Genomic DNA, 14,259 nt, shown 5'->3' on the forward strand with positions numbered 1-14,259 from the left:
TTTCCAGCTCCACAAACCTGGTCCTGAGCTCTATTTCTCCTTCACTAGCTCGTCTTTTCCTCTGCCTGGTTCTCTTAGTCACATGCTTCCACTGCCCACTTTCCTCACCCAGCAGTCTCCTCTCAGAGTTCTTTGGTCCTGCTTCCATCTGCAAATCTGAGCTTTTCTCTTCAGCTTCCTCCTGTCTTTGCTCCATCTGCTTGAACCCCCTTCTAAACTCAACCAGAGTTTCCACCTGCATCTCCAATCCTCTGATCTTTTCTTCCATCAGTTCCATCAGGCAGCACTTCATGCAGACAGAACTCTTTTCAGGTACCCACTCCAGGATCATGTACATGCCTCAGCTTCCACATCCAGTCATCTTCATTGTGTCTTCCACTGCTTGGGTCGCTACCGCTGCTGCCTCTGTATCTGTCATAGGTTTCCCACCTAAATCCTATAAAGCTGGGAAGCACAACCCAAACCAAAACACCACCACCTACAGCACAACAAAACCTCAACGAGCACCAAAACACTTCCAGATCACCACCCCACTTCCTTCACTAGCCTCTGTTCCTCTGTCTGCCTCTTAGTCTTCCCCCCCAAAACTCCCCTGTTTACAGCTCTGTTTGCTGGCTCCTGTGCCGCTATCACTGGCTGTGCTGCTGCCTGACTGGCTGGCTACCTTTATAGGACCCCTAGTCAGAGAAGCCCTGCCCCCTAATCAGGGTGCACCAGCCTCTACACATACAAATAGCTACACATACCTTCTCTTCCAACAGAACTCCCACTCAAACTCCCCTGTTTACAGCTCTGTTTGCTGGCTCCTGTGCCGCTATCACTGGCTGTGCTGCTGCCTGACTGGCTGGCTACCTTTATAGGACCCCTAGTCAGAGAAGCCCTGCCCCCTAATCAGGGTGCACCAGCCTCTACACATACAAATAGCTACACATACCTTCTCTTCCAACAGAACTCCCACTCAAACTCCCCTGTTTACAGCTCTTGAAGAGCTGAGAGAACATACATGACAGTAATACTACTTGGCACTTAGCATAGACAGGACTCTCACATTTAAAATTGTGCCAGCTAGTTTTGATTCAGCCTAGGGTTCACCATGTCCAGCTGACACGATGTTAAATACAATAGCAGCTTTTGATCCATAAACTAAGGCTTGTGGAAAAGCTCCTACTCTGGTCATATGTCCTGGTAGGCCAAGGACTTCAGTGGACTGGTCTCCTCTCCAGGGGTGGCTTGCCTGAGTGTAGGTTTATCTGCAGTCGGTGGTAGCTATGTGTAGAACAATACCCATGTGCTTGATCATCCTTGCCATAGCCCCTGCCCTGTCTGCTTTAGTATCTTTTCCTCACTTCATGACAGAGTCTTTTGTTTGTGTATACAGCCTGTCCACTTTGTAACAGTATTTACATGTAAATGTTTTCTGAGCTTTTCTATTGTTAAAGATTGAAATTGGACATGGGTATAGCCTGTAATTTGACATGCATATTTCATTTATATTTGTACAGTATCAAAGGATTTCCAGTTCTTCTTTGTGAACCAGAATTAATATAGCCATAACCAGTCTTAGCATCTTACCATGATCAGTTTTAATAAATTGGTGAAATGTCCCTTTTTACTTTTCTTGTTTTGCAGCCCTTTGAGGTGTGTGGTTCTTGTTGCTCTCAGAGAGATTAAGCAAGGGGAAGAGCTTTTTTCTAATTACTACACCATTGTCAACTGAATCAATGAAACCATGGATTAAAGAATTCTTTGCCATTAAGATATTTATTGTGTGTACACTTGGCATCTCTGTGTAATGGAGAGCTGTGCTTTCCAATAAAAAATGGGCTACAAAGCTGTATTTTCATGTAAATATTACTTCAATTTTGATACAGTTGTGGAGGTTTGCAGCTGTTTATGTCATTAAGTTGACTGGTGCTAATACTACTGCAAGTATAATTGGTTTTCAGCTAACTGCACAATAGCTCATTAAATTAAAATCTAGTTTCTGAATATGCTAGTTCATCTGTTTTCTCTATATGCACATCACTGTGATCCATTTTAAATCTCAAACCCATTCTGCTGTTCGTGCTATAATGGACATAATTTATATAAAACATCTCCTTTCAGTAAAGTGTCTCCTTCACTTGTGTTTCTAATGGGATCCTCTGCACACCACAATTTTTTACAATTACTGATGCAGTTAGATCATATTAATGGAACATTACATTTTGAAAAATAGTTCCATGCTTATGGCCCCCTTTTATTTTTTTTTAAGAAGTGTAATGTTTCACACGGTGTTTTGAAAGACTATTTTCAACCACAGTTTAACTAAACTTATGCCAGTGAAGTGTCTCTTTGAAAGCAAGTGTCTAATATTTTTGCTAACATGATCATTCCCCGACACAATTTCTTTGAAGCGCTATTTGAAAATTTTATTTTCATAAACTCTAGCGAATGTTTTAGCCTTTAGGTCTGGTGAAGCAATGTATGATTCCCCCAGCCTTTATTCCAAAGCTGCAAGCAAGCCTCACGTTTTGTGGGTCGGGGCAGAACACAGCCCTGGTTCCAGTACATACCATTCACTTTCACAGTGCTAATGCTGAACAGGAAGCAGGGTGGTTGCTATTCTCACCAGTGTCCAGTCACCTCTTCCAGGGCCAGCCTGGGAACTCGCTTCCCTTCTTTACCATTTGATCTTCTCACCTCATCTGACACTGAATCATGAATTTCTTTAGAGGGGCCTAGCCTTAGTAGAAGATTGCTAAGTGCAAGGCCATCTCATCAAGAAATCAGAGCAAGCAGGAGAGCTGGCTGACCTCTGAAGAAGAGCGTGGATGCCAAGGACAGTAAACAGTGTTTTCTCTTTCACCCCCAAGAAGATAGTGCAGCACTCAGACTCTGTGGCTGTTGTATCATCTTGTGTGTTTAGCACAAAGTGAAGTTTACAGCCATATGGAAATTACTAGTCTTTGCATGTTAGAAGAACCAGGTCTTATCTTTGTTTAATCTCCAAGCAGCAATGCAATCCAAAGCCATTAATTGTCATACTTGTATGTTAATAGCTTTAAGAAATTATCATTTGATGTATACTCATCTTAAAACTATGAAGGTCACATTTACTGCTGTTACTCAGAATGGCTTCTTTTCCAGCACTGCTAGCTCTGAATGTTAAGGTAATTTAGGACTGCAGGCCCTCAGCTGCATTCTGCAGAGTATGAGCAGAACACATGGGGCTGGCTCGTCCTCATTAATGCTGCTGAAAATGAGAAACCAGCTAAACAGCCTTCTTTAGGGCCTACTCCTGTGTAAGAGGAAGCAAGAGGCCTCAGAAGAACCTGGACTAGATCAGGCAGGGGCAGCAAATAGCTCAGCTATGGATACAGCTATGAGCTACCAGACCCACCCAGGAGGTGAATCAAGGTGGCGGGAAGCTGGGCAGGTGGTGGTGGTATAGAGGTTAAGCAGAAAGAGACAAGAACAATGTAGGAAAGTGGGAGGACATGAAATGGTTTTACATACAATCAGAAAACTAAAGAATGCACAAGTTTTATGTTACTTAGCTACACAAAGAAACACAGGACCTTATTTTATAAAATCTTAATCATTGTTTCAGTAAATGCTGCTGTTTAAAGGGTAATGGAGTAGAGGAGAAGATAATGTAGAATTGTTAGGAACTTTACCAGCATGACAACAAATCAGATTTCCAAAAACACAACCCAGTGGCTGAAAGTTGAAGCTATACAAATTCAGAATGGACATAAGGTGAACATTTTTGATAGACTAATTAACCATTGGAACAATTTACCAAGGGTGATAGTGATGGAGAATTCTCCATCACTGACAATTTTTACAGCAAGAAGGGATGTTTTTCTAAAAGATCTGCTCTAAGAATTATTTTGGGGATACTGTTAGGCCTGTGTTATACAGGAGGTCAGACTAGATCACCATATTCTCTTTGGGCTTTGGAATCTATGAATAAAACAATAAACAATTTCTCTGTTGGATGTATAATCTGTGAAGATGACTAGTTGATTTTAGTTAGGAGTCCTTCAAAAACTGAAGCATTCATGTGCTAATTAATTCTAAGTCCTTGTATAGTAGTAGTGTAGGGAAAGGAAAAGTAGTGTAAAGACTAAACATGTAAGACCACTTTAAATTATTCATCCTTGTTCAGCAAGGTCCTCTTCCCAAATAGCCGACTGTTAGTCAGCTCCTAACACACAAGTAAAACTGATGCATTAGTGCCAGGATACAATTAATATATTTAAGACCAATGCCTAACAAGCCTCATGGATTACATTGAGTAAATACAATTCTTTAGAAACTCTTTGCACTTCGTTTCAAATTACCCATACAAAGATCTAATATTTCTAAGGCAGTGAGACTAATTAGCCTTTCAATGACATTCCAAAATCTTAATTAGGAACATTAATTTGACTAGTTCAAATCTTTTCCATACCCTGAGCAGAATTTGTTATACAAAAATAAACAATGTATCTACTCTGCCATAATTGTTTGTCATATAGATGCACTTCTGTTGAAGACAGACATGAAGTGATTGCTGTCATAGATCTGATTTAATGATATGTGATAGATTACAAATTGGGTTGTTACCTAGGGAAAAGAGTCTGGCAACCTTTACAACCAATTTTATTTCTTTACAAATCCGTTTTGATTCTTATAGGATGCTTTTAGGACACATCAAATATGCAGGTATAATTTTAGTTTTGACTATTGTTTCTTAAACACTTCACTTTCTCTTAATTTCTTTATTACTGCCTTTCCATCTCTAGCTGTATCCTGCTTGGTTTCTGATAGCTGTAAGCATAATTAATTGTATGCAGCCTGATTGGTATTTAAGTTGTGGTTTAAAATAGATATTAGCTTGATTCTTAGCAACAAAGGGTCTCTGTCTGGCATACTCTAAATAGTGGTTTCTCAAATTCAACCTTTACCGTAGAACTCATTCTGTCAGGAAGTTATGTAGTCTAATTGCTTCATTTTGTAATTACAGTCTCAAATTATATAGCAATGTACAAAAGAATGTGTAGCGTCTACTCATTTATTCAGCTTACATAAAAGAATGGAAGCAACTGACAGAGGAAGTCCTCTATTCTTTCAGACCAGTCCAGCATAAGAGTAAAAGTGAGTGAAGCAAAAAGATCCTCTTTTCATCCATAAACAGTAAGTTTAAGCAGCAGCTGCACTCTCATTTCCTCTGATGGACCCTCTCTCAGGCTAAAAGGAGGGATCAATTAAGTCACTTTGTGTACTGAGATAACTGGAAACAGTAGAAGCCACCCCTTAAAGTAATGAGCTGCAGGGCAAGGCCTGATCAGAAGCTAAACTGTGTGGGCTGATAGCTTCCCTGACTACAAATGCAGCAACTAGGGGCTAGTTTGGCAAGCTGTGGGTGTTTAGACAGAGAAAGCTGCCACTGAGGAACTGTCAAAAGCATGCCTGTGAGGGGAAGCAGAGACTCAGCTCATCAAAAGGTACTTTAGTGGCCTAACTCTTAAGGCACCTAGATCTACCATTTAGCCTCACTGACATTCTCAGAACTGCCACTCAGCTGCTATCTACCACCATAGATCATATGTTTCTGCCGGTTGGCATTCACAAAGTTGCCTAAACACTGATGCCATCCCGCAGTTAACAAGCTGCTCAGATCCCTAGCATAGGCCAAAGTCCCAGAGGTCCCACAGTGATATTCTCACACCAAGCAGGGTCTATCTTGCCAGCCAGGCCTGATCCTGTAGATTTACTCTGAGCAAATCTAGGACCTGATACCTGTTCAATGCTGCTGCAGGCCACCAAGAGGTTGGGGCTGGGGGAGCAGAACCCAGCACTCTCAAAAGATAGCGAGGAGTATAGGGAAAAATAGGGAGAGTGAGAAAGTTATTTAATATGAGTAAGGGGATGGGAGCATTCAGCTGCTAGGGTGTGGACTACCTGGGCAGGTGACCTGCCTTATATGCCTTACTCCAACTGAAGATGGATGCCTGAGGATCCTGAATGGAGGGAGGCACCTCTCTCTGGCCTCTCAGTGAGGTACACCAGGTCAGGTGCCTAAGCTACTCTCCTCTTCCCTCTGCTTTTCACTTCTGGCTACTGTAGGCTGCTCCCTGCTGAGCTTGCTGCCTTCTAAGGATCCTTTTCTTAGGGCTTGGCTACACTGGAGAGTTGCAGCACTGGTGGTGGGTTTACAGCGCTGCAACTTACTCACTGTCCACACTTGCAGGGCACATACAGCGCTGCATCTCCCTGGCTGCAGCGCTGGCTGTACTCCTGCTCTGCCTGGGTATAACGATTGCAGCAGGTGATGCAGCACTGCTCCACCAGTATGGCCCCAAAAGTGCTGTAATTGGCCTCCAGAGGTATTCGGAGGTATACCAGAATTCCTGTTCAGACTCCCAACAGCGCTGCAAATGTGGCCACACTGCAGCACTGGTAGCTGTCAGTGTGGCCACACTGCAGCGCTTTCCCTGCACAGCTGTATGAAGACAGCTGTAACTCCCAGTGCTGTACAGCTGCAAGTGTAGCCATACCCTTAGGCACTTAACTCTCCCCATGCAGTGTGGGACGAGCCTGGCTCTCTACCTTGGGCTTGAGGATTCCACCAGGCTACCCAGAGGTTAGGTGCTGTTAGCAGCATTAAGTTCAGCATCACAGTATTACTCCTAGATTTGAGCTCATCAAGGATATTAAAGACACTCCATTACAAATTAATGGCTCAAACATACTTGCTCAAGAGAGGGCACGGTCTGACCATTGGAAGCCTAGAATGAAAAATTCTAATCTGGTTTAACCCTCCTCATATGGGTTTGGGCAGGTCACTTTAGCTCCAACTTAGTTTTCATATACCATCCACTGGGGGATAGGATACATTCCCATTCCCCATAAGGAGAAGGTAAGGCTTCTTAAAATGGTCTGCAGTTGAGAAGACCTATTTTATTGATACTACTGAATAGTCCAAAATGTGCTGTTCCGACACCACAGTGTTTACAAGAAGAGTAGATAAAGTGAGACCTATAACCGTTTGTGCCTGTTAAAACAGACGTCCAAAGAATCTCTTCTCTATGTAGTAACTAAATCAGACATTGCCATACTATCAAAGTGAGTGTCCTACACATCTTAAAAAAAATATTCACACATTAAGAGATATTCTAAGTGATAAATAATGTGTTGCAGATGCATGAAAGCAATTTTACAAAAGAAAAAAAAGGTTTCCAGACATTTATTTCTGGAACTGTACACCAGGTATTAAAGTACAACAAATACAAAATAATGCTCAAAAAAATCAGTGTTTATGTACAAATATTAAAACCAATGCAACAATAGCGACTTCCTCTTGAACATCCGATACTAAAACTTGTTCCGATTGTCACTGGTTTAGGTCATTATACACAGGGTGCTTATTTCAAGCTGGGAAAGGCTGGAATCACTGGTGGTGTAAGAGGGCCATAATCAGACATACTATTTTAAACAATAACTGGGAATTTCCTTAAGTGAAAAACATTAAAAAACAGTAACCGTGTCATTTTATAAATTACTGTATTTAGTTCCCCCTTTGTAGATAATGTGCTTGTAACTCTGGGCAAATAGTGTCCCTGTTGGTCAGTTTATCCGTTAGTTTACATTCAAAGCTGAAATATTCACTAGAGACTTTGGTTAAATTCTGTCGTATTACTATGTTCTACTGGATCTGAAGTTCTCACACATTTTTGCCCCTCAGTTTTAAAAATTAAAAACAGGAAACAATTGCACAATTCATTGACCTAACTGTACACAATTTAGTATTCTGCAAACAGTAATGTACATCCTTCAAGTAAATTCAGCAGTTTGACCATGACAAGAGGAAAACTAACCATTTAAAAATCTAGCAGGAGAAGATGACATGGCTAACAAAAGTGAAAGTATTGCTATAATCACAGCACCAGTTACACTCCTAAATGAATCAGCTATCCTCTTCAGACTACCTGTACATAAAAGATACATCTACCAACACTGCAATTGCCCATTATGGATTTTTGGTTTGTTCATGTGAAGAAAAAAAAACATGGCAAAGAACAAAGAATTCGTCACAGTTTGTTACAAGAATTGTGCTTCACCATCCAAGAATCAAGGCAATAGAATTTCTTCATATGGTTGCAATTCAGTTATCTTCATGCTGACCCTCAAAACGCAATTCTTTTAATAAACAGTAACAAGTTCTCCATTTAAATGTTTAAACTGAGAGAAAAATAGGAAAGTCCAGCTTTTAAAAGAAAAATTCAATAAATAGCTATTTTACAAGGATAAAGTCATAGTGGTACAAATTTATGAATGTCACATCAAGCATGCACAAAAATGTTACTATACACAAGTAGTCAGAAAATATTGAAATAGATATCTAAAAAGATATGCAAAATGTACATATTTACAAATCTTGCAAATTATTGCCTCATTTTAACAAGGAATTAAAAGTAAACGTTACCAGCTAGCTAGCCACAAGGCTAAATAAGATTAGAATTTAAAAATCTATTAGACTAGCCGGAAATCATTTTTCTCTCATATCATTTTCTGAATTTTGGTCAAAAGTCTTTATTAAATAACTAAAGTGTCCATTCAACTTGCCGACAATCCATACTTTAGACAAGTCTCTGTCTATATTAAGACCCCAGCAATGCATAGATAAACTGAATATATTACTGCATCAGCTAATGAGAATGGGCATGTTCATTTAAGTGCAACTGGTATAAGCATTCAGTCATCTTTGTGTAATGATTTTTATACAGACCAGCCACTGTAAACCCATAGTTAAACTTGAATGTATAACAATGAAAAAATATGGCCAGTATTTTACAAAATTACATAAAATGTGTTGATTCATAAACAAAAGAAACAAGGTACAAAGTTCAGCACAAAACACAGCAACAAGAAGCTGACAACTTGGCCCTGTGTTGTACTCTGACATTTGTAGCCAAGGCTACCTGTTATTTACTGTGTACTTACTAGAATTACAAATTTCAGATGTTTAAGTTAAAGAATTGATAACAAATTATCACTAACTACTTTTGTCCACTGTGCTAAACTAATTTTTATGGTAAATGTGCTATTGCATAAACAGTTCAAAGCAATCTTCATTACAATGCTGTAAAGAAAACTTGGGAGTATGCTACATCCAAAAACTCAGGATGTCAATGCAGTTCACAGTATATATAATAAATACCCTCGTCCCTTTCAAATACTACCCAAAGTCTCTACTACTAAATTACTCAGCATAACCTTGAAGCAATTCCTACAAATATTACCAATGCAGTCAAACTTAAGCATTTAAAAAATGCAAGCAAATTAGTGGCAATTAAATCTGCATTACAGACAGTGCAAAGAAAAGTCTGAGTTTGTGTGGGAAAGTCTACTGCAATTCAATTGTACTGGGCTAAACTTCAGAATCTTGTAAAGAAAAATGAAAAAAAAGCAAAAAAAAAAAAAAAAAAATCACAAACCTGAAAGCCGTATGCTCTGGAAGCATATCACATACCAATACTATGTTTTGTCGGAATCTGTAATACAACTTAAATAAAAGGGTATTAAATGGAATCATTTATGGTCACCCAAAATTTCATCTGAATATTCACAAAAAAATTGATTGGAATAAACAATTATTTTGAGTATGAGATGCATTTGTACTTCTGTCCATCCCCATTTGAGAAAAGTACTGAAATGCCATTTTGAACAATGACTCGCCAAAAGAAATAAAGGAAGTTTTGAAACGTATACTTCAAGGTTGTACTGCACTATATAAAAATCTAGATAGTCCCTCAAATGAACTGCAGTGCTCCAAACTATTTAATGTGTGTCCCAAATCTAAACCATTTAGTGGTCAAACCTAAACCATGCAGACTGTGGCTTTATACGTCAGCTGCCTCAGACAAAGCTGATACAAATAACTGGTGTTATTTATTACCTTACACTCTTAGAAGTTGTGGACAAAACCCCATCAGAAAACAATATTCTAAAATGCATTTGTTTAGCCAATAAGTTTAAGTACACAGAAAACTTCTGGCAGTATAATTACTTCTGTGTAAGGTAGCCATGGCCTATAATTTTGCAACAGCATCTAAGTGTATGTCTTGCTCATACAGTCCCTTGTGCTAGCTTCCACCAAGATGAACTCACTGTTTTGTAAACTGAAGTGCCCTAGTTTAGTATCACATGAGAGAAGGTTCCATTAAAAAACATCCTTGTTTGTGCAGTTTAAATTAAAGAAACCCATCCCTGCCTTTATAAAAAAAAAAAAATAAAAAAATGCTACATTGAGCAGGAATCAGGATCTGTACCTGTAAACATTGTTATTCCACTGCATTTGTTACGGCAAAAGTAACTTGGACTAAAAAGCCACTTCAATCAGTTCACAACTTCTGTGCTGGTTTTGAGATGGTGACCTCTGTCTACAGGCTTTAAAAACAATTGAAGCAGAGTTTAAAGCTGCACCAGAGTTCTCTTAATCCCAAACTCTGCCAAACATCATATGACATTTCCACACGTATGGATTGAAAAACAAAATTATTCTTGATAAATCAAGATATAGTTCTATACATACAAAGACATCACTGATGTCATAAAGTTCAAACTTCCAGTGAAAGACTAAGCAAACCTGACAGTTCCCATCAAGCTTGCTGCTGCATTAAGTACCCACTGTTTTTGTAGTTTACCACTGGAATCATTCTGAGTGAAGGGCAGTATGTTGGTGTAGAGTGTGGGCACTGATGAAACCATTTGTCTCATTTGCAGATAGACTGCTAAAGTCAGCCACTGAGACAGCCATTTTGGCACTGGTAATATGATGTGTGTGGTTCTCAAAGTCCACACCCAAGTTATTTACAGAAACATCGTTCATAAAGGATTCAGGGACTGCAATCCCCATTTTTAATCTCTTGGCAGGTCTCTCTGACTCTTCACTGCACATGTTCATTGGGTTTAACTCCGAGTGATAAAATCCAGTCTCAAATAAATTAAAACAATCACTTTCACCATTATTAGGCAAGGTAAGCAACTCTTCTGTTACAACAGGCACATGATTAACTGGTGCTCGGGGTAAGCTGTCCAGAGGAGAAAAGGCATCTTCCAAGCAGTTCACATCTGTAGAGTGGCAGACTGTAGCTACACTATTGGTCAATGCTGAAAAAAAATGAACACACAATTTAAATAAAAATAGACTGTCTTGAGATACAGTTACAACAGAAAACAGTCTTTTAAACATCAATATTGATTCTTCTTGATTTACCTGTCAAGTCATTGGCAGTGATAGAGTTCAGAATGCTGAGCTGTTGATCTGGAATGGGCTCTGTTCTGCTATTAGAAGTTAAGGCTGAAGAATGTACTGCTCCACCAAGGGCTTCTGCTTCATCTACCAACCGATCCATATAGTCCCTAGAAAGACATCCTTATATTAGAAACAGGTGCGAGACTAGGAGATGAATTTCTTTAATCCAACATCACTGCAGCATTTCACCACCCTGATAAAAGTTGGAAAAAACTCTAGATGCAGAACTGACAGCAGAAAGGATATATTCCAAGTACTGTACTTACGTGACCCCTGGATGATGGTTGTACCTCTTCTTTCCAAACCTTGTTTGCTGAGCGAAGTAATCATAACGTTCTGATTTTTTCCACATATAGTAGAACGCTACACATTCAGCAACTGTTCTAGTTCTCACCTAAAATGGGGAAAATTAACATGCTTGTTTTAAAATTAAAAAAAAAAAATGTGTGTGGGGGGGGTTTGTAGTACTCTATCTTCCACATTCTTATTAGTTATATCATTCCCACAGCAAGAGCAAGTTTCTTAATCAAAAATGTGATTCTTCTAACAATACAAAGTCGGAAAATGTACTTTTTATATCCACTCAATAAAGCAACTTAATATGCTCAGCTATAGAAAATCCAATCTTTTTAAAAAATTAAGTTTTACATTGAGATAGTGTCCAGAACAAAAATTAATGTCTCGATCTCAGTTCATAACTGCATATTTTGACTCTTCATAAATTGTTAAGTTAAGAAAAAAGGGAGGAAAGCTAAGAGCAATATGAACAGTAATAAGCTAAAAGGAAAAATAAGGACGGTATTATGGAAACTCTCCTTTTTGTAAGATTAGTCAGCAGAGACTTCCCAGGCTCCAACGACAGGTGTGTGCAAAACTAGACTGTTAAAATGGAAGTAGTCCTAAGAGATGGTCTAGAAGATCCAGAAGATCCATTTTATCCCTATTATCCATGAATCTACAGGCATTGTGCAATTTGAGGCTTCAAATACACTTGTTTCCCCTTATACAAAGATGGGTCAGTTTCTGAGGATATGTCTACAGTACAAAATTACATCGAATTTATAGAAGTCTGTTTTTTAGAAATCATTTTTATACAGTCAATTGTGCGTGTTCCCACACAAAATGCTCTAAGTGCATTAAGTCGGCGGACTGTGTCCACAGTACTGGGGCTAGCATCGACTTCTGGAGCATTGCACTGTGGGTAGCCATCCCACAGTCTCCGCTGCCCATTGGAATTCTGGGTTGAGATCCTAATGCCTGATGGGGCAAAAACAGTGTCACAGGTGGTTCTAACTACGTGTCATCAGGCCCCCCTCTTCCTCCCTCCGTGAAAGCAACGGCAGACAATGGTTTTGTGCCTTTTCTCCTGGGCTACCTGAGCAGACATACCACGGTAAGTATGGAGCCCGCCCAGCTCACCATCACCATACATATCCTGGGTGCTGGCAGACGTGGGACTGCATTGCTACACAGCAGCAGCTCATTGCCTTTTGGCAGCAGATGGTGCATTAAGATTGGTAATCATCGTTGTTGTACTTCTGGATGCTCTTTTAGTCGACCTCGGTGAGGTCGGTCAGGGGCACCTGGCGAGACATGGTGACTCAGAATTTGAGTGACTCAGCCAGGTCATTCCCATTTTCTGCCGAGCACCCAGGAGATGACGATGGCTAGCAGTCGTACTGCACCGTCTTCTGGAGAGCGGCCAGATGATGCTGGCTAGCAATCATAATGCAGCATCTTCTGCCAAACACCCAGGAGATGATGATGGCTAGCAGTCGTACTGCACCATATGCTGCCAGCCTAAGATGTAAAAGATAGATGAAGTGGATCAAAACAAGAAATTGACCCGATTTGTTTTGTGAAATCAACGGCCTGCTAAACCCAGGGTTTTGAGTTCAATCCTTGAGGGGGCCATTTCCTTGATGCAAAGCCACCCCTTTTGTTTATTTTAATTCCCTGTAGGGCAATGGCAGACAATCGTTTCACGCCTTTTTTCAGCGCAGAACCAGAAGCTGTAAAAGCAAAACCAGGCGAGGAGGCGATGGCAGCACGGTGACGAGAGTGATGAGGACATAGACATGGACATAGACTTCTCACGAAGTACGGTCTGGGCAACGTGCACATCATGCTGATGAGCTCTACCTGTGCTGACCAGTGCGCCACGCTGGCCAAACAGGAAATGAAATTCAAAAGTTCGCGGGCCTTTTCCTGTCTACCTGACCAGTGCATCTGAGTTGAGAGTGCTGTCCAGAGCAGTCACAATGGAGCGCTCTGGAATAGCTCCTGGAGGCCAATACTGTCAAATTGTGTCCACTCTACCCTAAATTTGACCTGGCAAGGCCGATTTCAGCACTAATCCCCTCATCAGAGGTGGAGTAAAGAAATTGATTTAAAGAGACCTTTAAGTCAAAAAAAAGGGCTTCGTCATGTGGACGGGTCCAGGCTTAAATCGAAGTAACGCTGCTAAATTCGACCTAAAATTGTAGTGTAGACCAGGCCTGAGAGTACCAATCCTTAAGTCTAGCTAGGCTCTTATTCCGTGTATTATTCCTTCCCCTCCATCTCCCTACAGAAACATCTATCTTTCCATTTGAGGAGTAGATGGGTCTCCTTGCTGAGTCAGTCCACATCGCCACTCCTTAGCCAAAAGAATTACTGCTGAATGACAACTGCATAGTACTCGACTTTCCTGCTAGCATCTTAGGCCAGGTCTACACTGCGACTTTAAATCGGTTTAATGGCCGATATACCGATTTAACGCTGTATCCGTTCACACGACGTCGTCATTAATATCGAGTTAACCGCCTCCTTAAATCGATTTCAGAACTCCTCCAAACGAGAGGAGTAGCGCTAAATTCGATAGTGATAACTCGGATTAGGGTTCTGTGTGGACGGAAATCGACGTTATGGCCTCTCGGGCAGCATCCCAGAGTGCAGCACTGACCACTCTGGACAGCAAATCTGAACTCGGA

At 40.4% G+C, this 14,259-nt stretch overlaps 2 protein-coding genes across 6 annotated transcripts in view; one reads left to right on the forward strand and one right to left on the reverse strand.

Annotated features, from left to right (window-relative positions):
* Nucleotides 1–13,668, forward strand: part of SETD9 (SET domain containing 9) — a 28,051-nt gene extending 14,383 nt beyond the window's left edge. For 3 of the 4 annotated variants that reach the window (XM_075066963.1, XM_032775511.2, XM_075066965.1), the window contains one exon: nt 1,630–2,110. In XM_075066963.1, the coding sequence (XP_074923064.1) occupies nt 1,630–1,717 (88 nt within the window). In that variant the 3' untranslated portion in view covers nt 1,718–2,110. Of the gene's footprint in view, nt 1–1,629; nt 2,111–13,285 lie in introns of those variants that run through there. The other variant, XM_075066964.1, reaches the window with a different exon arrangement.
* MIER3 (MIER family member 3) overlaps nt 7,201–14,259 on the reverse strand; it is a 35,434-nt gene continuing 28,375 nt past the window's right edge. For both annotated transcript variants that reach the window (XM_075066957.1, XM_075066955.1), the window contains exons 11-13: nt 11,554–11,681; nt 11,249–11,394; nt 7,201–11,142 (exon numbers count right to left, since the gene is read on the reverse strand). In XM_075066957.1, the coding sequence (XP_074923058.1) occupies nt 10,685–11,142; nt 11,249–11,394; nt 11,554–11,681 (732 nt within the window). In that variant the 3' untranslated portion in view covers nt 7,201–10,684. The remainder of the gene's footprint in view (nt 11,143–11,248; nt 11,395–11,553; nt 11,682–14,259) is intronic.

The sequence above is a fragment of the Chelonoidis abingdonii genome, chromosome 6, assembly GCF_003597395.2.
Source record: "Chelonoidis abingdonii isolate Lonesome George chromosome 6, CheloAbing_2.0, whole genome shotgun sequence".
Classification (NCBI taxonomy): domain Eukaryota; kingdom Metazoa; phylum Chordata; order Testudines; family Testudinidae; genus Chelonoidis; species Chelonoidis abingdonii.